We start from the raw sequence: 22,982 nt of genomic DNA, 5'->3' as shown, positions 1-22,982 counted from the left end.
TTCCAGCTTAACAGGACATCCACTCCTGGAACTATCAGCAATGACCTCGCTGGCTATGAAACGCTGGGAACCGAAGCCCTAGAAGTTGCTACACTTGGGAAACAAGTGCTTTGAAGAAATATTCTGTGAGGGTCACCTTAAGTTCATGCAATCCATTTTGATAAGAGCAAAATCACAGGGGTTCAACAGACAAAAGGGGCCATTACCTGTTAGACTAGCCTGGGATGTTAAAGATTCTTCACTTTTGGCAGATCGCAAGGTGACCGTCTCACCACGGCTCCCTGCAGAGAAAGAGGACAAAGAAACAGGTGAGGGTTATCCCTCTAAAAAAGGCCAGAAGTTTGCAATCTCTCCTTGACCTTGAATCCATGGAACAAAAACCTTGCCCGTTTAATATCCAGGAAAAGATAACGGGATATACTGCTTATCTGGTTCCCTTGCATTCTGCTCATATCAAAACTCTGTCACAATGACTAAATTGACACAATGCGTGAAACCCACAGGTTAAAAAAAAAAACAGGAATGCTGTATTCAAACAATATGCCATGTCCAAACAGATAAATCTTCTTGGAATTGAGGTTTCTAAGGTTTTTTAAAAAGTGAACAACTTAATTATCCACTATTGGCCTCACCTCATTCCTAAGAGGTCTGTAAGGGGCGTGGCATAAGTGCATAATCCTGCCGACCGTCCCTGTCCTATTGTCCCCATGTATTTCCTGTATTCTTACTCATGTTTATACTTATACCTATTATTTTGTAAGTGATTGACAAATCAAATAAATAAATAAAATAATCAAGGAGACGAGCAACCTAGAACTAAGGAGAAATTTCCTGATAGTTAGAACAATTGATCAGTTGAACAGCTTGCCTCCAGAAGTTGTAAATGCTCCAACCCTGGAAGTTTTCAAAAAGATGTTGGATAACCATTTGTCTGAAGTGATGTAGGGCTTCCTGCCTAGGCAGGGGGTTGGACTACAAGACCTCCAAGGTCCCTTCCAATTCTGTTAATTCTATTCTATTTTCACAACACACTGAGCCACAAACAAGCCAAGTCCATTTTATCCTTGTGTCAGATCCGTGTAGCTGCCATTCTTCAATGGAAAAAGAAGGTGAGGTGGGGAAGGTTGATACAAATAATCCTTTTTGATGTAACCTGAATATCTTAATTCTTGTATTGAATCTGTATAACTTGCACGCGATATGCAACTGGGGGACTGGAGCCCAGATGCCTAGAGACTTGTCACCTCTTAGAGAGATAGCAAGAGGAGAAGGGGCCATAAAAATTCCAGCTCTGAAAGAAACTTCCCGAGAAATGCTTTCTCAACTATGTTCCCAGAAAAAAAAGGAGGGGGGAATTAATTGTTACTTCTTCCTATTGACAAAATCCACCTCAGACTAAGGGGAGGGCTTCTTACTCCCTTTATCTATGCTGGAGGCATATTAGACCCTGCTTTGACTATCACCTGGATAACTTCCTTTTCAATAAAGAATTCCTTCTGAAATACCCAGTTTACAAAAGTTCATTCTTATCGTATGAAGGGGAGAGAGAGTCTAGGCCTTACACCTTGTTTAGTCTAGCTTATGGTGAAATCCTAGCATTGAGCATCAGACGGTCCTCAACGTATGACCACAATTGAACCCCAAATTTCTTTTGCTAAGGGAGACAGTTGTTGAGTGAATTTTGTCCCATTTTATGACCTTTTTGGCCACAGCTGTTAAGTAACACAGTTGTTAAGTGAAGCTGGCTTCCACATTGACTTTGAGTGTCAAGCAGTCGCAAAAGGTGATCATGTGACTCAGGCCACTACAACCATCATAAATACGAGACAATCGTCAAACCGCCTGAATTGTGATTAAATGACATGGGGATGCTGCAATGATCGTAGGTGTAGAAAAACTGGTCATAAGTCACTTTTTTCAGTGTCATCGTAACTTAGAATGGTCACTAAATAAATGATTGTAATTTGAGTAAATGTTTAACCAGAGGGTAAAAAGCACATGGTCTCCCCTCCCCCACCCAAGGCTTAACTGCGAGTCCCAGCATTCCTTACCATTAGCCATTGACAGGGATTCTGGGAGTCGTAGTTCATTGACAGGGATTCTGGGAGTCGTAGTTCAGCCACACTTAGTAGGCTAAAAAGATGTATGAGCTTGTGATGTTAAGAGGATTTTTAAAAAATAGCGCATAAAGTAGTTTTCCTACCTGGTAAAGATTCTCCAAGCCCAAAAAGTTCTCCCAATCGATGTGATTTTTTGCGGAACGGAACGGGGGCCTTGCCGATGGCAAAGAACGTCTTCCAACTAGGTCCCGATATCTTCCGCAGCTTCCCATTGTTTTCTGTCTTTTGCCTACAAAGTGAGAGGTCAACTTAGAGTAGGGATGTGCAACTCGATTTCATTTCATCGGGGTTGTATTTTACCTTGTGGGCCCGGGGTGGCCCTGGCCCGTGTGGGCATGGCCAGCTCAACATCACTCATGTCAGGGGCACCTGTGGTGGTCCAAGCACTCTGTCACTGAAAACGGACTCCCAAGCTCTGTTTTCGGCTGTGTCAGCCTCCTGCAACCCTCTGCCAGCAAAAACGGAGCTTGGGAGGGCTGTTGCTGGCCCTCGCTGGCAGAGGCATCGTGTGCCGGTCCTTTGCTATTTCCACAAGGGCAGCATTGTGGGTCAGATGTAAGCATCTTGCAGGCCAAATCCAGGCCCCGGACCTTGAGTTTGACACCCCTGTCTTACAACAATCAGCCCCAACAACTAAACCGTTCCCAATCAGACAACTGAAGTTGACTGCTAATTCCCAGAAAGGGCTGGAATTTTTCACTGTGGTTCTTGGTGAGGGAGGGAGGAAAGGATCCCCAGTATAGGTAGTCCTTGACTTATGACCACAATTGAGCTCCAAATTCCAGTTGCTAAGTGAGACATTGGTTAAATGAGTTTTATTCCATTTTACGATCTTTCTTGACACAATTGTTAAGCTGTTAAACTGCAGCTGATAAATTAACAATACGGTTGTTAAGTGAATTCCCAACTGATTTTGCTTGTCAGAAAGTCATCAGAAGGGATCCACGTGACTTTGGGATACTGCAACCATCATAAATATGAGTCACGTTACCAAGCATCTGAAGTTTGATCACATAACCATGGGGATGCTGCAATGGTCGTTAAGTGTGCAAAACAGTCATAAATTATTTTTTTCAGTGTTGTTCAAACAGTCACTAAATGAACTGTTTGCAAGTCGAGAGCTATATGTATTATCCATTCATTGCATGTATAACAATCTGATAATGGTCTTTCATGAAAACATGAGAACTGTGTCCCTAAATCACCGTAGTCTTTCAACAGCAAATATTAATAAATTGACTGTAATTAGATCCCAGTGCCTAGTATCTGCATTTTAATATAATTTTTATTACAAGTTGCAAAGAGCATATTAAAAAGTAACAACCTAATAGAGACATGAGGAAAACAAAGGAAGAAAAAGAAAAAAACATAACAATAGAAAAAGGCTTCCAATTTTCTTTACAGCAAACATACAGTAAGTTCTGATTATAAAATTATCTCTTATTCTTAACTCACTTTTTCTGTTATATATATATATATATATATATTTTCTAACCATCAAAACCACAAATCATAAGTACATTTTTCCTGTTTCATGCAAAAAAGTCTATAAAGGGCTTCCAGTCAGCCATAAATATACATATTGTTCTTTCTCTAATCAAAGATGTCAATTGAACCATCTCTGCAACCTCCATCATCTTCACCAACTATTCCTCTACTGTGGTCAAACTTCCCCACTTTGGAGGATACAATAACTTCACTGCAGTTGTCATAGACAAGAACAAAGTTCCATTCATTTTTCTAGCTGCCTATTCATTAGTCTCCAAAGAAGCATCTCTAGTTTCAATTGGACTTTGATCTTTAAAATCTTCTCCAGCTCCTAGTATCTAGATCAGGGGTGAGGAACTATGGCTCCTTTATGACTTATGGACTTCAACTCCCAGAATTCCTGAGCCAGGTGCCGGCTCAGGAATTCTGGGAGTTGAAGTCCACAAGTCATAAAAGGGCCATCGTTCCCCCCACTTCTGCCTCAGCCCATGGATACAGCACTTACCTGGTATTAGGTGATCCCAAAACAGCAGAGAGCTTCCCTTGATCCTGTGGATCTGGAGATCCACGTCTGGCTTCCAGCTTGGTGATCTTGCAGAGGGCCTGGGTGCGTGCTTGGGCTTCTTCAAGAGATAACAAGCGGGTGGAAGGGCAGCTGACCAACTGGGACTTGGGTCGAGAAAGGAAGCAACGCCCTGTTAGAGGAGACAGAGAATAGTATAGCGATGTAAAAAAATCATGGTGCACCATCAGAATTGGGCTGGAACGTCCCAAGAGAGACATCACGCGATGTTTGTTTATTCTATTTCAGAGGCAAGGATTCCTCAGCTCTGCAGTTTAGCTCAGTTATTCCTCGACTTTCAACAAGTTGATTTAGTGACCGTTCCAAGTTACAACGGCATCGAAGAAAGTAACTTATGCCCATTTTTCAGAGTTAGAAACTTTGTAGCATCCCCCCCATGATCATGTGATCAAAATTCAGAGGCTCGGCAACGGGTTCATACTTATGACCACTGCTGTGTCCCAAGATCCCCTTTTGTGACCTTCTGACGAGCAAAGACAATGGGGAAGGCCAGATTCGTTTAACAACCGGGTTACTAGCTTATCCACTGCAGTGGTTCCCTTACCAACTGTGGCAAGAAAGGTTGTAAAATGAGTTCAGAACTCACTTAACAATGGTTTCGCTTAACAGAAATTTTGGGCTCAATTGGTTGTTGAGTGAATTTTGTCCCATTTTATGGGACAAAATCAAGGATTATAAATCAAGGACTGCCTGATCCATGTTTTGATTGGGATGATGGAAAGTCCATTTTGGAAATGATTGCCTGGATCATGAGCCGTCACTAACACACTCCTCTCCCTCCCTTTAAAAAAAATGAATAATTTGCCAAGTATTTTTTAAATGTTTCGTGAGTTTAAAAACAGAAAAGCGAAACCCACAGGAATGATTATTCACCTGCTGATTTTAAAAAATCCTCCTACAAGGAGAATGAAGACTAACACATGACTCAACCCTGGACCAGATGCATTTGTTTAATCGTAGGTTGCAGCTTAGAAGCTGCATGAATTGCAGCCAGTACATCCTTAGTATTGTCATTTGGAAGTTTAAGTGGAAGATCATTTGAAAACCCTTCACAAAGCTCAAGATCATTTGTGCTGGCATGCGAGCTGCAGACAAACTTACCTTGCTGCGCATGCACGCGCCTCACAGTTGATTTTGGCCGATTTGAGGCCTTTTTTGGGCCTCCCAGAGGCTTTAGGAAGGCTTCTGCAGGCTTTTCAGGCCAAAAACTAGGCCCGTTTCATCATTTCCTGTTTTTCCAAAAATACCGGAAATGACGAAACGGGCCTAGTTTTCAGCCTGAAAACCCTGCAGAAGCCTTTCTAAAGCCTCTGGGAGGCCGAAAAAGGCCTCAAACCAGCAGAAAATCAGCTGTGAGGCACAGTGTAGGTAAGGGGGCATGGGGGGGGGGACACATCACCTCCTGGGTGCTGGCACACACGTGCACTCATAATTTTTGGCACAGGAGACCAAAAACGTTAGCACTACTGGTATATATTATTTGTACAAACATTCCATCTTTCATTTAAACAGTGTGTCATCTGGGTACAAATATCTTGTGCAACAATATTTCTAATTAATACAAATTTCTTACCATAACAATGATTACATTCTTATTTTAACCTAACACATGATATATCTTATCATAATGACCATCCTCTTTTTGCTTCCTTCTCCTCTATATTCTTTTATTCAATTTCTAACTTCCATCTTTATTTTCCAACCATTGACAAAATAATCCCCGTATCGTGTAATATTCAGCTTGTTCTTTTTTTCTTTAATTGTCATTGTTAATCTGTTCATTTCTGCACTTTCTAATATTTTCTTGACCACATTCTCCCTTCTATTGGAATCTTTTCACTTTTTCCAATTTTGAGCAAATACTTATCCTCTAGCTGCAGTTAATACATGAAGAGTTCTAAGCAACTGTGGAAGCCTTCGCTGTTTCTTGAGGTACCTGTGCTGTCCTTGCCAATGGAGGTGAAGGTGTCGCTGAAGAGAACCTGAACATTGGTGAGGAGGAATTCGACCACAAGCGACTGAACTCGGACTTCCTGAAAGGCATCGGCTCCACACTGTGCGACTGACTCCAGAGCCATCGACCTGGCATTAAAAGGGGAACGGGTGATTAGCCCCCATCCGACAACAGAAAGACCCAGATAAGAAAAACGTGACAGTCAAAGCTCAGGAAGCCATGTTTATGGTATAAAGGGGATACAACATTAGCCCTACAACAGCAGAAAGGGCAGCCCAAATCCAAAAAAGCATCATGACTGAAGGCCCTCATGGGTGCAGACGGAGCAGTACACCATGAGGGATGATGAGAAAATGAAGGGGCATTATGGGTAAAAACGGTAGGGCAGAATAAGGCAGGCAGATGGGGAAAAGGAAATGCTTGTAAAAGCCAAAGCAGTGTTTCAGATCCGTTAGAACAGACAACGTTTGGGGAGAGTGATCAATGTTACAGGGGAAGCAGCAAATGATAATAATGTGGTTAGGATCACGTTACAGAAATCAGGGAAACCAAGGTTTTCTGAAACATTTTTTCAAGTTTGGGTGGGGGTGGATGCTGGGTTGTTTTTTTTTAAGCCACCCTAAGCTTATTATAAATCAAACACGTTTTTAAAATGGCAGGAGTCCCCTCAGTTGATTTTCAACCGTCCAGATGCAGGACAGAATAGAAGATGCTTTGAAGCCTGCTTAAAAGGTCTCAGAAGAGAAGAGAAGAGAAGAGAAGAGAAGAGAAGAGAAGAGAAGAGAAGAGAAGAGAAGAGAAGAGAAGAGAAAATATGGAATGGAATGGAATATAGAATAGAATAGAATAGAATAGAATAGAATAGAATAGAATAGAATAGAATAGAATAACAGAGTTGGAAGGGACCTTGGAGGCCTTCTAGTCCAACCCCCTACACTACTTCAGACAAATGGTTATCCAATCTCTTATTAAAAACTTCCAGTGTTAGGAGCATTACAACTTCTGGAGGCAAGTAGTTCCACTGATTAGGTTGTAACTGTCAGGAAATTCCCCCTTAGTTCTAGGTTGCTTCTCTCCTTGGTTAGTTTCCACCCATTGCTTCTTGTCCTGCCCTCAGGTGCCTTGGAGAATAGCTTCTCCCTCTTCTTTGTGGCATCCCCTGAGATACTGGAACGTATTGGAACACCGCTATCATGTCTTCCAAAATGGCTGCGGGCCAAATTTCAATTCCATCACCATCCCTTCAGTTCAAGGTCCCACCCGGATGGTGGGAACGAAGCAGAGACACCCAAGGGGCATTCAAGATGGAGCTGGCTTCTTCTCTCCGGCAGAAGAAAGGCCGAGCTACACGTTATCGTGTTAGCATTGATGGTAAGGGTTAGCGTAGGGAAGAATGGCTGGTGACTCAAAAAAAGGATTTGGAGAACAGCGCAGAGGCCAGTAGAGATGGTGCAAGGCAGAGTCGCAGAGGGAGCGCCAGGGCAGGGCCATTGGTCTGGGCGTCTCACCGCAGCAGGTTGGGTGCCCAAACGATGGCTAAGTTGCGGATGTGCATGCTGGTGTTTTGACTGTGCATAGCCATGCGTGCCAGATGCCGTAGCAGGAATTCCAGAGTCCTGTTGGGACAGAGAAGAAGCTGCTACAGGGAGAGTCTCTTTCAACACACTGAGCCCTCTTCAGCAGCTTCTCCCCATCCAACACCTCCCCAAACCATTTTATCCCGTTCTCTAGACATGAATCCGCGTCCCCCAACAATACCTACCGGTAGTGCGGTGGAGGTAATTGTTGGATGACATCATGCACCCTCACTAAGCGCTCTTCATTCCCAGAAACTGAGACAGCGTCCTATAAGAAGGGGAGGGATAGAAGAAAAAGAGAATTGAAGGAGGCGTGTCAGTATCAACATATTTATGGGCTCTTTTTTATTTCTGGCATTGTCATAACTGTCATTTACAGGCTCTTTTTATTTCTGGCCTTTTTATATTGTCTTTCATCCAATTCAGATTATCTGAAAACAGTGACTGATGACCATTGTTCACACTTATGTCCATTGCAGCATCTCCAGGGTCACGTGATTTACATTTGGATGCTTGGCAACTGACTCATATTTATCACGGTTGCAATGTCCGGGGTCATGTGATCTCCTTTTGCAACCTTCTGGCAAGCAAAGTCAACGGGGAAACCAAAGTCACCAGAGTCAGTAAAAGAAAAGGGGAAAGATTCCCCTCCCACATACATGCTAATCGTTTCCAGCTCTAGGGGGCGGTGCTCATCTCCGTTGCAAAGCCGAAGAGCCAGCGCTGTCCGAAGACGTCTCCGTGGTCATGTGGCCGGCATGACTAAACCCTGAAGGCTCACAGAACGCTGTTACCTTCCTACCAAAGGGGTCCCTATTTTTCTACTTGCATTTTTTACGTGCTTTCAAACTGCTAGGTTGGCAGAAGCTGGGACAAGTAACGGGAGCTCACTCCGTTACATGGCGCTAGGGATTGGAACTGCCGAACTGCCGACCTTGGTTACTAACTTAATGACTGCTTAACAAATGTGGCAAGAAAAGTCGTAAAATGGGGCAAATCTCACTTAACAAACTTCTCATATGGCAACATAAATTTTTCGGCTCAAATGTAGTCGTACATTGAGGACTACCTGTATTGCATTATTTGTCCCGTTGGCCTTAATAGGATGAAAGCCTGATTGTCAACAGCAGGGGGCAGTATTAAGCAAACCATGACTGATCCCTCAATGCTAAGCAAAGTTGGACCACAGTTGGCTGGAGGCTACCCAAAATTACCAGGATTAAAACCTGGATGGCGCAGTCAGAAACTATCCAGAAGAACAAAATGGCAACTCTTTTCCAACTCTAACTATGGTTAAGGAAATCAATATGGACACATCTATGGATTCACAAAGAATTTAGTCCAACTCAAGAGTCTTCACTCTTCCCTAAAGCCAGACTAAGGTTCTTCCCGGGTGTAACTTCCAGCTGCTATGTTTAATGGAGCCATGAATGGAGAATAATGTTTGCTTTGTTTCAATTAAAGTGAAAAGTTCGGAAAAGGGATCTGAAACATGAGGAGAAAGAGCAGGTGGTCCAAAGACTATCCTTGAGCAATAAAATTGAATTTCTGAGTTTTGCGAGATGGCCTGTTCTGAATAAGAAATGCCACCAAAGTAAAACAAATACAGTTCAAAGAGAATGGAAAGGAATGGGGTGGGGGGAGGAAAGGAAAAGGGGAGGGTAGTTGCAGTTAACTCAGCTTAAAATAGCACCACACAAAGAGCGGGTAATACAAAAGAATAATAGAGTAGGAGAAATTGCTGCTTATTATGTGGGCAGCACAACCGTGGGAGGGCAATGTAACTGTACTCTTCCACCTCCTCCCTCTCTGTCTCTTTGTTCTACAACTCCCACTTCCACTGTTCTGCCTAGGAAAAGGGTGTGCAAGTCAGAAGGTTGTTGAGTTCATGGTGCCAACTTTGCATCTCCAGTAGGTGCATACAGGAGTCACTAGAAGGTGTGAAGAAAAGACAGGTGCCCTAAGATACTGTAGGTAATAAAAGTGAACTTGAGTAGTGAGGGGGGCTGTCTTATTAACATTAAATGCGGATTCATATTAAGGTGGTGTTAACCAATTTAATTTGCGCCTTGCTCTGGGTTCCCTTGTTGGTAAAGGAATGTAACTTTTCAGTTTGTGGCCCCAAGATGATGTCACTAAGGAGAGTTCACCTGTACCCATCTTGCATTTCTCCTCATCATTTGGGTAGCTTTTAACAAAGGTGTCTATTGTTACCAATTCTTTTAGAGGAATATAGGATGGATGGATGGATGGATGGATGGATGGATGGATGGATGGACGGACCGGAAGGAGGAGGAGGAGGAGGAGGAGGAGGAGGAGGAGGAGGAGGAGGAGGAGGAGGAGAGAGGAGAAGATGAAAAGAAGAAAAGAAAGAAGAAGAAGAAGAAGAAAGAAAGAAAGAAAGAAAGAAAGAAAGAAAGAAAGAAAGAAAGAAAGAAAGAAAGAAAGAAAGAAAGAAAGAAAGAAAGAAAGAAAGAAAGAAAGAAAATCAAAAAATTACAATAAGGAGATCTTCTAAACTGAGTAAGTAAACTCAAAGGCACATGCAAAATATTCCTCTATTGAAAAGAAAAGACATATTTTCGCACAACTTAACCCACAACGAAAGGCACATGAAACTCAGTGCAATAAGGAAGCAGTTTCCCCTCAACTGAGCACAAAGGAGAGCGAGATGCTAAGGCACAGCTGACTGGAGGCGAGAGCTACAAGAAAGGGAATCTCCTCTAATGTTTTTTTTTTTTAAACCTACTGCAAATTTGTTGTAGAGCTGATAGGTGAGCAAAGGGTTCGGTAATTCCCGGAAGTAGAGCTTGCAGAGAGAGCTGACCGAATGGATGTCTTGCAAGTAAACATCTTTGGAGAGCTCAGGTACCCTCTCACTATCGAATTCATGCCTGAGACAGAGACAAAGAAAATTCATCAGGACAGGCTGCATGGGCTTATTGTCACATATGATTGTCACATACGTTGTCACATTGTGAGGGCTCCAGTGGAGACACTATTTTGGTAGAAACTATTTTGGTAGGCAGCTCAATGATGCAAAGCAGGTGGGATCATGGTCTATGCTATGAGGATTTTTCAAGCTGTTATTTATTTGATTTTTATCCTGCCTTTATTATTTTTATGAATAACTGAAGGTGGTGAATATACCTCATATTCCTTCCTCCTCCTATTTTCCCCATAACAACAGCCCTGTGAGATGATTTGGGCTGAGAGAGAATGACTGTCCCAAAGTCACCCAGCCAGCTTTCATGCCTAAAGTGGAACTAGAATTCATCATATCCCGGTGATTGGCTCAAAGTTATCCAACCAGCTTTCATGCCTAAAGTGGGACTAGAACTCACCGTATCCTGGTGATTGGCCCAAGGTTCATCCAACCAGCTTTCATGACTAAGGTGGGACTAGACATCAAAGTCTCCTGGTGATTGGCCATAGTCACCCTGCCAGCTTTCATGCCTAAATGAGACTAGAAGTCACTGTCTCCTGGTTCTTAGGCCAACACCTTTACCACGAGACTAAAAAAACTAGCTTTTCCTGAGTTTTGGAAGGAAAAAGATGGCGAATCTTATCTGAGAATACATGTGACCATTTTTCTTGGACTTTGCCACAGATGAGTAAGTTTCAGATATTCTGGTTGGAGAGGAGCCACAAAGTAGATCTCAGGCTATTCACCTCTGATGTACTCTATGTGGTAAGATACCCACTCACATTTAATTTATGTATACCACAAAACATGGGTGGGACTTTACTACACCACAAAAGAGGCGGGTATGCATAGGCAAATTTGCCCATCCCATATGCATTGTTACTTATTCTCTGCCATACTTTTTACAATTTCTCTCTATGGTTCCTCCCATGGTCTACACTCACCGCAAACGTTGGATGTTGGAGGAAACACCGGAGAGACGGTAAATGCCATCCACGATGCCGTGTTTTTCGATGAAATCGGAACAAGAACGTAATACCTGGGGCACTGACATAGTAAAAACATGTACATTGTCTTCATAATTCTTAGGAAAAAAACAGGCAGGACTAATATTTCCTGATGAGATTACATCACTTGGGAATATGACAGGGGGTTGGAGAGGGAGAGAATGTGCGCATCCATGGACATGTTTCAAAATGTTTAATCATACACCCACACACTTCTAACTACCATTCTGTGAGGAGGGTTTCATTCTGCAATGGATTGACTCAGGATGATGATGGTGTTGTTGAGAGGAAGAGGAAGAGGAGGAGGAGGAGGAGGAGGAGGAGACAACACACATACACACATGGTCTTGATAATTAGTTGGTCCCCTGGATTTTCACAATACATTGAACTATTAATGAACTTCAACAGACTGCATTCATGCAACATATACCAAGTCACAAAATAACACGAACCAATGTGAAAAGTAGCCAAGCATGGGGTATGGATGCAGCCTCTAGATTTGTAACCATCCTAGTTAAGACAGGGGTCCCCTCTAGAGTTGTAATCATCCTGTAGGGCAGGGGCCCCCAACCCCTGGTCCACAAAGCAGCATCAGTCTGCAGCTTGTCAGGAACCAGGCCATGTAAGCAAGCGATTTGCGCATGCACAGGATTTAGGCAGTGCGCAAAATGATCCCTGCTCCCGGTCCATGGAAAAACTGCTCTCCACCGAACCAGAAAAATTTATTTAATTTGTAATGGCTACTTCAGCTTTAACCACAACAATACAAGCGCACACAATAGATACAAACTCAAGGTAAACTGCACCAAACTAAATTGCAGGAAGTACGATTTCAGCAACAGAATGGCCAATGCCTGGAATACTCTACCTGACTCTGTGATTTCTTCCCCAAACCCCCAAAATTTTAACCTTAAACTGTCTAGTGTTGACCTCACCCCATTCCTAAGAGGTCTGTAAGGGGCGGACATAAGTGCACCAACATGCCTACCGTTCCTGTCCTAATGTTTCCTGTTTATTTGTATCCATTGCATATATTAATAATCATGTTTATATTTCTGTTATCCAATACATGTTTGACAAATAAATAAATAAAAAATAAAATAAAAATAGAACAGTTGAGCTAAGCCACACCCAGGCTCCTTGCTGTCTCCTTCTTGCTCACACCCCAAATACTGTTTCAGTTTCCTAACAGCCTCAACTCTCTCACACCCTGACAGGACGGTAGCCAGATGAATACCGATGGATGCTGGTAGGCAGAGGGAGGATTTTCCCCCCCTTATTTTCCTCCCCCAAAACTAAGCCCCACCACATAGTTCCGTAGCGAAGCATGGGTATCAAGCTAGTACTGCCATAATTTTGTGATTATGAATGAGGATAGGATGGGGTGGGGTGAGGCAGGAAACTACATCTCCTTGGAAGTAGGCAACAGCAGTGGCACTTAGACTTATATACCGATTTATAGTACTTGACAGCCCTCTCTAAGCGGTTTACAGAGTCAGCCTATTGCCCCCAGCAATCTGAGTCCTCATTTTATCCACCTCGGAAGGATGGAAGGCTGAGTCAACCTGGAGCCTGGTGAGATTCGAACTGCCAAATGCAGGCAGCCGGCAAGGCAGCAGAAGTAGCTTGCAGTACCGCATTCTAACCACTGCGCCACCAAGGCTCATTTCAGGCAATGAAAAATAAAATTTAGTAGCAGACTCTCCCTGTACTACGGAAGAGCCAACTTACCATCACTGCCTGAGTTTTTGAGGTGTTCACCTAAATCACAGCCAAAGACCCTCTCCCTCAGGATCCCCCGCTGCTTCAGGCGCTGTTTGCTGGGCCTAGACTTCATGAAAGTACGAAGGAACCCAATGAGCTTGCCATGTTTCTTAGACACTGGAAGAGAAGGAGAAATAAGGATGGAGGGGAATTGAGCTTAGGAGCAGGGAGGTAAACTTTTTCAATCAGCTTTCCTCCCTGATGATAATTAGCTCCCCTTATTTCATTTAGGGTCTAATTTACCTGAGGTCGGGGACAGGAGGCCATGAGTCCTGGGAAGGACACAGCTTGTCCCCTCTGCATCTACACAGGGAGACACAAAGAAAGTTTCAAAAATTCAGAGAGATGAAAAAAAAAATCACATCACCAAGTTGGGGGGAAGAGGATAAGAAAACCAAGAAAGCATGACCTGGATGACCGAGAATCTCCATAAACACTAATCAGAGCAGAAGTGGGTGGGTATTCAGCAGGTTCTGACCAGTTCTGGAGAACTGGTAGGGGAAATTTTGAGTAGTTCAGAGAACCAGCAAATACCACCTCTGACTGGCCCCTCCCCCATCTATTCTCCGCCTCCCAAATCCCAGCTGATTGGCTGGGTCTTCTTTAGTTGCCCTGCACAGGAGAGACGGAGCTGGAAAGTAGGTTAGTGGGGTGAGGAAGGGATCAGAGGTGGGTATTCTAGGTTCTGACCAGTTCTGGAGAACCGGTAGTGGAAATTTTGAGTAGTTTGGAGAACGGCAAATACCACCTCTGACTGGCCCGCCCCATCTATTCTCCGCCTCCCAAATCCCAGCTGATTGGCTGGGTCTTCTTTGGTTGCCCTGCACAGGAGAACAGAGCTGGAAAGCAGGTTAGTGGGGTTGGGAGGGAATGGGGATTTTGCAAGAATCTTCCCCCAGGAGTGGGGAGGGAATGGAGATTTTATAGTATCCTTTTCCTGCCGTGCCCACCAAGCCACACCCACCAAGCCACGCCCACAGAACCAGTAGTAAAAATTTTTTAATCCCATCACTGAATCAAAGGGTATGTCTTCATGATCTTTTTTTTTTAATTAGAAAAATACTTTATTAAACAAATTCATACAAATACAATAATACCAAACATTCCGCTTATTGCAATGTGAGCAAGACAGTGTTCACTCAATCTGACATCTCTCAAATTATGTATAATAATTTCACACTTATTACATTAATATATAACACAAAGCTATATGTTACAAATATAATGTTAGTCTTCATGATCTAAATGACCACTTATAGACTCTTGAATTCCAGGATCCTATGTTCTTCTGCAGATCTTTCCACCACCTCAAACTAGATCACTGATCACGCCAGGGGGGAACATTTCTACAATGGCTACTGCTTTATGTAGTGTTCTCCATATGGTTATTTGCTTCATCAAGGACCAACTACAAATTACTCCGTTGCTAGACAGGAGGATGAAAAGGGACTGTAGGCCATTTAGTTCATTCTCTTAGCTCAGGGGCCTTCAAACTTGGCAACTTTTAAGACTTGTGGACTTCAACTCCCAAAATTCCCCAGCCAGCGATGCTTGGAGCTGAAGTCCACAAGTCTTGAAGTTGCTAAGTTTGGAGATCCTTGCCTTAGCTTGATTCAAGGAAGTCCAACGCACAAGGAGGCACTCACCTGGTTTGACTCCTGGGCTGGGACGTTCTGAGAATAGTTCCACACATTCGCTGGGAAAGAAACCCACCTGGGGAAAAAAAAATACAAAATCCTTCCAGGTACAAAGTCCCACCATTGCAGGAAGTCCTCAACCCTTAGCTATTCGTTTAATGATTGTTCAAACTTACAACTGCCCAATAAAGTGTGACTGACTATCAGTTCTCACCCTTGAGACCCACTGGATCCCCACAGTCACACACCCACAATTCAGGTGCTTGGCAACTGGCATGTATTTATGATGGTCGCAGTGTCATAAGACACGTGGTTGCCATTTAAAACCTTCCTAGTGTTGTGGTTCACCGGCAGCAGGTGTGGTCTCAGAGAGTGAGGACTCAGATGAGGGGCCTGTGTGTGATGCAGGGATGGGGCCAGGACCATCAGGGAGTGGAGTGCTGCCTTAGGAGACTGTGGAGCCTGGCAGCAGTGATGAAAAGGCCCCTGAGGAGCCTGGGCCCAGGGCATGTGCGCGCAGGGTTGCTCGAAGGAAAGAGCAGCTGCAGCAGCACAGGTGACTCAGGAGTAAGGCTGCAAGGTAATGGCCCCTCCCTTAAGGGATAAAAGCCAGCTGAGAAACTGGAGTTCTTTGCAGAAAGCAAAGAAGTTCTTGCACTTCAAGCCTTGTGGAAGTTCGGAGTATCTTGGTTGGTGTTTGGAGACTCTTTGTGTTTGGAATATTTCTTGGCAACTTAATCTAGTGCTTTTGGCAGCCTTGCACAACCTTGGCAAGGCTCGTTCTTATCAGAGACAATTAGTTTTTAACCGTGAATTAACAGAATTCGCAGAGAAGCATTAAAAGGCTTTGCTTTTATCTCTGTTTAGTGTTTGTTGACTTGGAACAAGGTTTTCGTCAGAATACCTGGGAGCTTCCGACAAACAACGTCAATGGAAGAAGCCAGACTTATTTATCAAGCACCTTGATTCATTTACCAACCAATGGTTAAAAAAAGGTTGTAAAATTGGGCAGGATTCACTTAACAGCAGCACCCTTGGTAATGTAAATTCCAGTCTCAATTGTAGTCATAAGTTAAGGATTACCTATATAACTCATTCTGTCCCTATTTACACTCATTCCACAGGAACAAATCCAGCCAGATCCTATATTAAAAATATACTGTATTGATTATGCACTGATCAACGCTTTTTTCAATACCGCTTAATAATTAATTTAATCATAGCTTTTAAAGTAGAAGAGTGGTGTGGTAGCCTAGAGGTGGAGTTCTCACCTCACAATCAGGAGGCTGTGAGTTCGATCCTAGGTAGAGGCAGATCTTTCTCTCTCTGGGCACACTGAGAATCTATCTGCTGAACAAAACTCCACAATGGCAACAGAAAGGGCATCCGGCCATTAAAACACTCTGCTAGCTCCATTCAGTTGCCCAGACTCCACCTCCCACGAGGGATTGTGGGGTCGTTAAATGATGGTGATGATTGTTTTTAAAGGAGACTAAAACATGTTTCACATTAACTAAGAGGCTGAAGATTAAATTAATCAGCATTAATTAAAAGACTGGGGAAATAGCACAGTGCTAAAACTGCGAAGGGAGTTAATTGTGCTTTCAAAAAAAAAACAGTTTCATTTGTGCTGAAATATTTTAGACAACAGTTATCAAATGATCCCACTTATTCCTTCCTCCCAAAGGAATTCAAATAACAGCAATCAGGAGAAATATCCAAGGGAAAGTGATGGGTAGGAGAAAGGGTTCAGAATCCTGCTGATTATCTGTCATAATTGCCCTATGTATGACCCCTTATCTATTTTTTTCAGATAAAATGTGAACATGACAGTTCTTATCCAATGTTGGCTGCAGAATTCAGTGCCCAAAATCCATAACCCTGGAAGTTAACTGTGTTGGGGAGCACCATTTAAGCCCAAGTGTATGTGAAAGGCACCAATGGTGGTCGAACATCCCAACTTCATTTACACAGCCGCTTTGCTCAAGTCTAACCTGGAATCCATGCTTCCCACGCCACCAGCTCCTGTCCTCCTTGGGGGGCATGTCAATCACGGAAATTATGTCTCCAACCTACGATAAACAGATTATTTTTTTTTAAAAAAGGATTATATATACCCATTATGGCGAACCTATGGCACACGTGCCACAGGTGGCACGCAGAGTCATTTGTGCTGGCACAGAGCTGCAGGCAAACTTACCTCCCTGGGCATGCACGTGCCTCACAGCTGATTTTAGGCCAGCTTGAGGCCTTTTTCAGCCTCCCAAAGGCTTGAGGAAGGCTTCTACAGGCTGAAAACTAGCCCCGTTTTGTCACTTCCTGTTTTTTCAAAAATACCTGAAGTGACGAAACGGGGCTAGTTTTCGGCCTGCAGAAGCCTTCCTCAAGCCTTTGGGAAAGCCAAAAAGGCCTCAAACCAGCCAAAAATCAGCTGTGAGGCGCAGTGCAGGTAAGGAGGGATGGGGTGAGTGAGTGGGGGTTACGTGTGCATGTGTAGTGGGCGTGGGGGGGGCGCATTGCTTTCTGGGTGCTGGCACGCGAGTGCAAGCACATGCACAATTTTTGGCACAGGAGCCCCAAAAGATTAGCCACCACTGATATATACCATGCCGAGAGATTCAACATCATGCAGATGGATTCCAGTTTACTGCCAACCCATCAAATAAGAAAAATAATCTACAGATAGACCAGTGATTTACTTAATGACCATTTGAAGTTACAAAGGACCAGCCAAAAGCTACTCACAACCCTGATTTTGAAGTTACAACAACCAAACATCCACTGTGGTTATGTAATTGCATTTTTGGGCACTAGGCAACCAGTTCACCTTTATGGCCACTAGCAGTTTCCACAGTCACATATTTTTGATGTTTTGTTTTATTTTTGCCAGTGACTGGCATTTACTTCCAGTTTCTGGCAAAAAAACCCATTGAGTAAGATGGATTGGCTTAAAAATCACAGCATTCAATTAACAACTTGAAAAAAATTAATAAAATCAGGTCCGGTTATGTGGTGACCCGCTGAGTGACTCCAATGACTTACAACCATAATTTCAGGCTCAATTATGGTCTTAAGTTGAGGACTGAGGCTGGCTGGGGAATTCTTGGAGTTGAAGTTCACATATCTTAAAACTGCTAAGGTTGATAAACATTGCACTAGAGCAGGGGTCGGCAACCTTAAACACTCAAAGAGCCACAAAGGTCCTAACCAGAAGTCCCCCATTCCATTCTGGAGCCGACCGGAAGTCCGGTTCTCCCATCATAGAGTCTCCTCCTGCCATGGTGTCCTTTTTCCTCTACTTGTCCTAACCAAAAGCCCTATCAATTGTGGAGCTGACAGACAACAGGAGCCACAGCTGAGGGACGAAAGAGCCACATGCGGCTCTAGAGACACGGGCTGCCGACCCCTGAACTAGAGTGTTGCTTTCTTCTTGCTAAAGAACAGAAAACGGATGTCCAAATGGCTTTTTATCAAGGAATAGAGATGGAGCTGTAGTTTGCCTAACAAGCTTAGAGAGCCATGAGCCTACAAAGATCGGCTGTTGGAAGTCAGGTGAGTTGTGTTGGTGGAAGGGCTCACCTCGAAAGAGAGCTCATCGCAGGCCTGTGCTGTGTAACGTTTAACCACATGAGCAGCTGCAATGGCAGGAACATTGATAGAAGCTTCTTCATTCACCAAGAGTCGATTGCCGTGATTATCAATCTGAAATGAAACAACCGGAAGGTGGCAACTTAACGGGATTCAGCTTTGGATCGTCCTTTGGATTCCAGGCCTCTAAAATTGGGTTGTAGAATAAGTATAGGATTGTCGTCTATTTTCCGGCAGGACAACTTTACTTTTCAAAATAGGAGTTCAGCTCAACTTGGGGAGAATCAGGGGTGGGATCCTACCGGTTCAGTCTGGTTCTATAGAACCGGTTGCTCTGAAGTGCAGCTCACTGTGAACCTGTTCGCTGGGACGAGCTTTTGGTCTGTTGTTTGACCCTCCTGCCCGCCTGGGTTCTAGGCTGTCCTTTAGTGCTGCGTTTTCCTCCTCAGCTGCTTTGCGCAGCGCAGCTCATCAGCTGAAGAAGGTAAATGCTTGCCGGAGCTGGTAATGAGCATGCGCTTGCAGAGCATTTGACGTGCATGTGTGCACTTCCCAAACCGGTTGTTATCCTGGTCAGATCCCACCCCTGGGGGGAATGTATGCTATCCCTGAAAATATGTTCCCATCTACAGGATGGCAATGATGCCCTCATTTAGTTTTCCCACAATGCTTTTCATACATAAAAGCACCTTCTATAATCTGGTGCTCAACAGATGCATTGAAAAACTTCTTACATCGTTCCCAGACAGTATAAGTAAAAGCTGTGATGTCAGGTAGGCCTCGTTTAAGTACCACTTGCTTAGTTGACCATTCAAAGTTATGATGGACTGCAAAGAAGACACTTTTAATCAGATTAGAAGCGACAATGACCAGGTCCCCTTTGTGGTCATTTGATTGCATTTTGGGCATTTGGCAACTGGTCTGTATTTACAGCCCGTTGCAGTGTTCCACGGTCACGTGGCCACGATTTACAGCATTGTTTTGCAGTGGGTTCTCTGAATGATTGCCACAAAAAAGTCATAAAATTGGATTGTATGACCTGCTTAACAGTGGCAGGGCTTACATCCATAATTCTGGGCTCTATTATGGTTGTAAGCAGAGGGCCAACTGCAGCTTCTCAAACAGAATCATATGTATGTGCTTATTTAGTCCAGAGGTCTCCAAATTTGGCAACTTTTAAGAGTTGTGGACTTCAACTCCTAGAATTCTCCAGCCAGCATGGAATTCTGGGAGTTGAAGTCCACAAGTCTTAAAGTTGCCAAGTTTGGGGTCCCCTGATCTAGTCAAATGACAAAATGTCATTTGAGCAGAGAGAAGAACAGACATTAGACAAATTTGTTTATGAATTGGACAAAGGATGATCAGCCGTTAGATATGCTTTACGTTAAGGATGAAAAAGTTGCAGATCAAATAAGGGCCTTGTCATCTTTTGGAGTGAGGAGGTTGTGATCGCCCAAAATTATTCTAGCAAATTTTAGCAGCTTACTGCTAAGGGGTGGGAATGTGGTTTATGAAAAAGCAGGGGAGAAAATAAGCTTTCTGATTCCTTGGCATTTCTACCTAACCACAAACTCAATCTCCTCTGAGAACTCTGGCACCAATCACTTAGATGAAGTTACTATCACACTCGCTATAGAACTGGGTAACCATATAAGTTTAATAAAATAATTAAGTTGCCATGTTTTCTATCTCTCTCTCCCCGCTTCATCCTCCCCCTAGTCAACAAAAGATGCTCTCACCTCCATCCAGGTGAGAACTGGGCTGCAATTGATATTGCTATCCACAATAGCAGAAAGCTTCTCAAGATATTGTGAAAGCATGGGCACCAGGAGCTGTAAGGGAGAGAAATCTCTCTATATGTAAAAGTGAAATACCACTCAGGCATCATCATAAAATCTCCAGAACCATAATGCCTACAAACTTGAAATTTGGCATGTAATTTCGCTTCTAAGTGCTCACTAAGAAAGGATTTTTCGAAATGACCATCAGAGCATTAGTATTTCATATATTATTATTAACCCGGTCTGATGCTAAGGAGTTCTACTCCCCCTCCCCACCTGGAAAGAAATCTGTTCCAAATGCAAAACACAAGCAAAGGAGAGGAGCTTCAGTTTTGGTTTCACAGCACCAAGCAGCTTTAGTACAGTATAGTTGAGCTAAGCCACGTCCAGGCTCCTTGCTGTCTCCTTCTTGCTCACACAGAAAATATTGTTTCAGTTTCCAAACAGCCCTCAACTCTCTCACACACTGGCAGGACGCTAGCCAGATGAATACTGATAGATGCTGGTGGGCAGAGGCAGAAATTTTCCCCTTATTTTCCTCCCCCAAAACTAAGCCCGACCACATAGTTCGTAGCAAAGCACGGGTATCGAGCTAGTAAACAATATAAATAGCTGAAGTCTTTTCTAAATTCAAGTTTCCAGAAGAACCAACAACAGCTTGGGAGAGAGGTTGGGAAATTTCCCCACTGGGAAAAAATTCTTCATGGCAGATCATCTTATCCAGGAATGTCTTACTCTGAATAGCAACTATTTTCTAGAGCAGTATTTCTCAAGATCAGCAACTTTAAAAAGAGAGGACTTCCATTCCCAGAATTCCTCAGAAAGCATGCAGTGCAAGAGGTTCTGGGAATTGAAATCCATACATCTTAATATTCCTGAAGTTGAGAAACAATGTTCCAGGGAATCTTGTAGATGGCTTTCAAATGACCTTCCATTTGAACCTCTCAAATGACAACGTCAAGGATGTTCTGGCTGCCATTTATGTAACTTCTACGCTACAACCCATTCCCATATTCCAGGTGAGGTTTTTCCCTCCAAAATTTTGACAGAAAAGTTGACGCTCTTAGTGTAATAGGAGACCACTCTGACTATTCTTCCACTATTCATCATACAAGATAACACACGCTGGGAAGGACGCCAAACTCAGAGAGGAACTGTAAACTAGAGATATTTACATGCTTTGTTTCCAATACATTTGCCAATACACTTATTCAGTTGTCACAGCTGCAGCCCCTGAAGAGGATCAAGGCCCTCTCCTCCCAAGGAGACCACGTCTCTCCCTTATCCTCTCCTCCCTGCGTGCCCTAGGATGGATAGGGGATGGGCTTGGGTCCTCTCCTCTGACTGCTTAGCCAGCCTCTGCCCTTCCCCAGCCTCCTCCACAACCTCTGAAGCCACACTTCCACTCCCTGTGTCGCCTGTTCCTCTTTTCCCTCAGAGTCAGTCTCCACCAGGGGCATGACAGCAACAGACCTAAAGATGTTGAGCAACCTTCATCTTTGCTGAACACAAAGGTCAACCCAAGGATTGGGAAGTATTAGCTGGACACAGAAAGTGTTCCCACCCACATACACAAACTGTAAAATAATTCCCAGTCACCTCAGGATGAGCTTGCACATGGCTGAGGGGAGGCAATTCAGGAAGCTGAGAGAAACGCCGGTCAAAGATACAGCAATGGAGGTGAGCATCCAAGGTGCGGAATTCCTCATAGCTGCGATGTACCTGCCAGCTTTTCCCCTAGAATAAAGTAAGGAAATGTTGGAAGGGGCTTCATCAATGAGACTGAAGCCTACCAACACTATGCCTGTTTGTATGTCAAACCCAACATGTATAAATGCAATGGTAGATGATTACAGATTGTGAGTCCCAGGCTTGAGTCTACCTTCAGCCATAGAAACGTTGAATTAGTCAAATGTCTATGGACATTCTCAGTCATCCAGGTCATGGTTATCCCAAAGGTGCCTTTTCAAGGGGCAACTTGACATTGTTTTTCCTTGAAGGCGTTCCGCTTCTCATCCAAGAAGCTTCTTCAATTCTGACTGACAGAACTGAAGAAGCTTCTTGGATGAGAAGCGAAACTTCTTCAAGCAAAAACAAAGTCCAGTTGCCTTTTGAGCTAGGCATTCTCTCTCAGCTGAACGTATCTCGTAGATATGTTATGGTGAACAAATGGTTGAAGAAAAATAAGAGGGAGGAGCACTTTGCACACAGCTTTGATCTGCTATAAAAACAGTGGCCTAGTAACCTCACAAATAAATAAATAGCTTTACACTGGTCCAGGCCTTATATCTGTAGCAGAGTTTCGGTAATTTGCACAGTAGTTAATTATATGTCTAATCTTTCTTTCTTGGATTAGCAGCAACTAATCACTCAAAAACCCTACATTAGATGAGAAAAGAGTGTAACACTAAGAAACTAACTCAACAGGTTTTGCCAACCGTTGTCATCTCTCACCTGACAGGTAACCTGAACAGGGAATAAAAGGCTTCCCTCTTCCAAATTGTTGAGGTTTTCATTTTGATCAGGTGCAAACTGAAGCTGGAAAGAGCAAACAAA

At 43.5% G+C, this 22,982-nt stretch overlaps 1 protein-coding gene across 1 annotated transcript in view; it reads right to left on the bottom strand.

Annotated features, from left to right (window-relative positions):
* Positions 1-22,982, bottom strand: part of ARHGAP33 (Rho GTPase activating protein 33) — a 41,380-nt gene that overhangs the window by 7,942 nt on the left and 10,456 nt on the right. Inside the window, exons 4-19 of the mRNA XM_087939895.1 lie at positions 22,881-22,964; positions 22,026-22,163; positions 20,385-20,477; positions 18,637-18,759; positions 17,052-17,129; positions 15,067-15,133; positions 13,664-13,723; positions 13,388-13,537; positions 11,593-11,695; positions 10,472-10,616; positions 7,908-7,990; positions 7,654-7,761; positions 6,128-6,273; positions 4,114-4,303; positions 2,204-2,349; positions 207-281 (exon numbers count right to left, since the gene is read on the bottom strand). Coding sequence (XP_087796021.1) covers positions 207-281; positions 2,204-2,349; positions 4,114-4,303; positions 6,128-6,273; positions 7,654-7,761; positions 7,908-7,990; positions 10,472-10,616; positions 11,593-11,695; positions 13,388-13,537; positions 13,664-13,723; positions 15,067-15,133; positions 17,052-17,129; positions 18,637-18,759; positions 20,385-20,477; positions 22,026-22,163; positions 22,881-22,964 — 1,789 coding nt within the window. The remainder of the gene's footprint in view (positions 1-206; positions 282-2,203; positions 2,350-4,113; positions 4,304-6,127; positions 6,274-7,653; positions 7,762-7,907; positions 7,991-10,471; positions 10,617-11,592; positions 11,696-13,387; positions 13,538-13,663; positions 13,724-15,066; positions 15,134-17,051; positions 17,130-18,636; positions 18,760-20,384; positions 20,478-22,025; positions 22,164-22,880; positions 22,965-22,982) is intronic.

The sequence above is a fragment of the Pseudonaja textilis genome, chromosome 10, assembly GCF_049901715.1.
Source record: "Pseudonaja textilis isolate UNSWEBS1 chromosome 10, rPseTex1.2, whole genome shotgun sequence".
NCBI lineage: Eukaryota > Metazoa > Chordata > Lepidosauria > Squamata > Elapidae > Pseudonaja > Pseudonaja textilis.
Note: the sequence above shows the minus strand (reverse complement) of the source record. Positions and strands in the feature narration are given on the sequence as shown.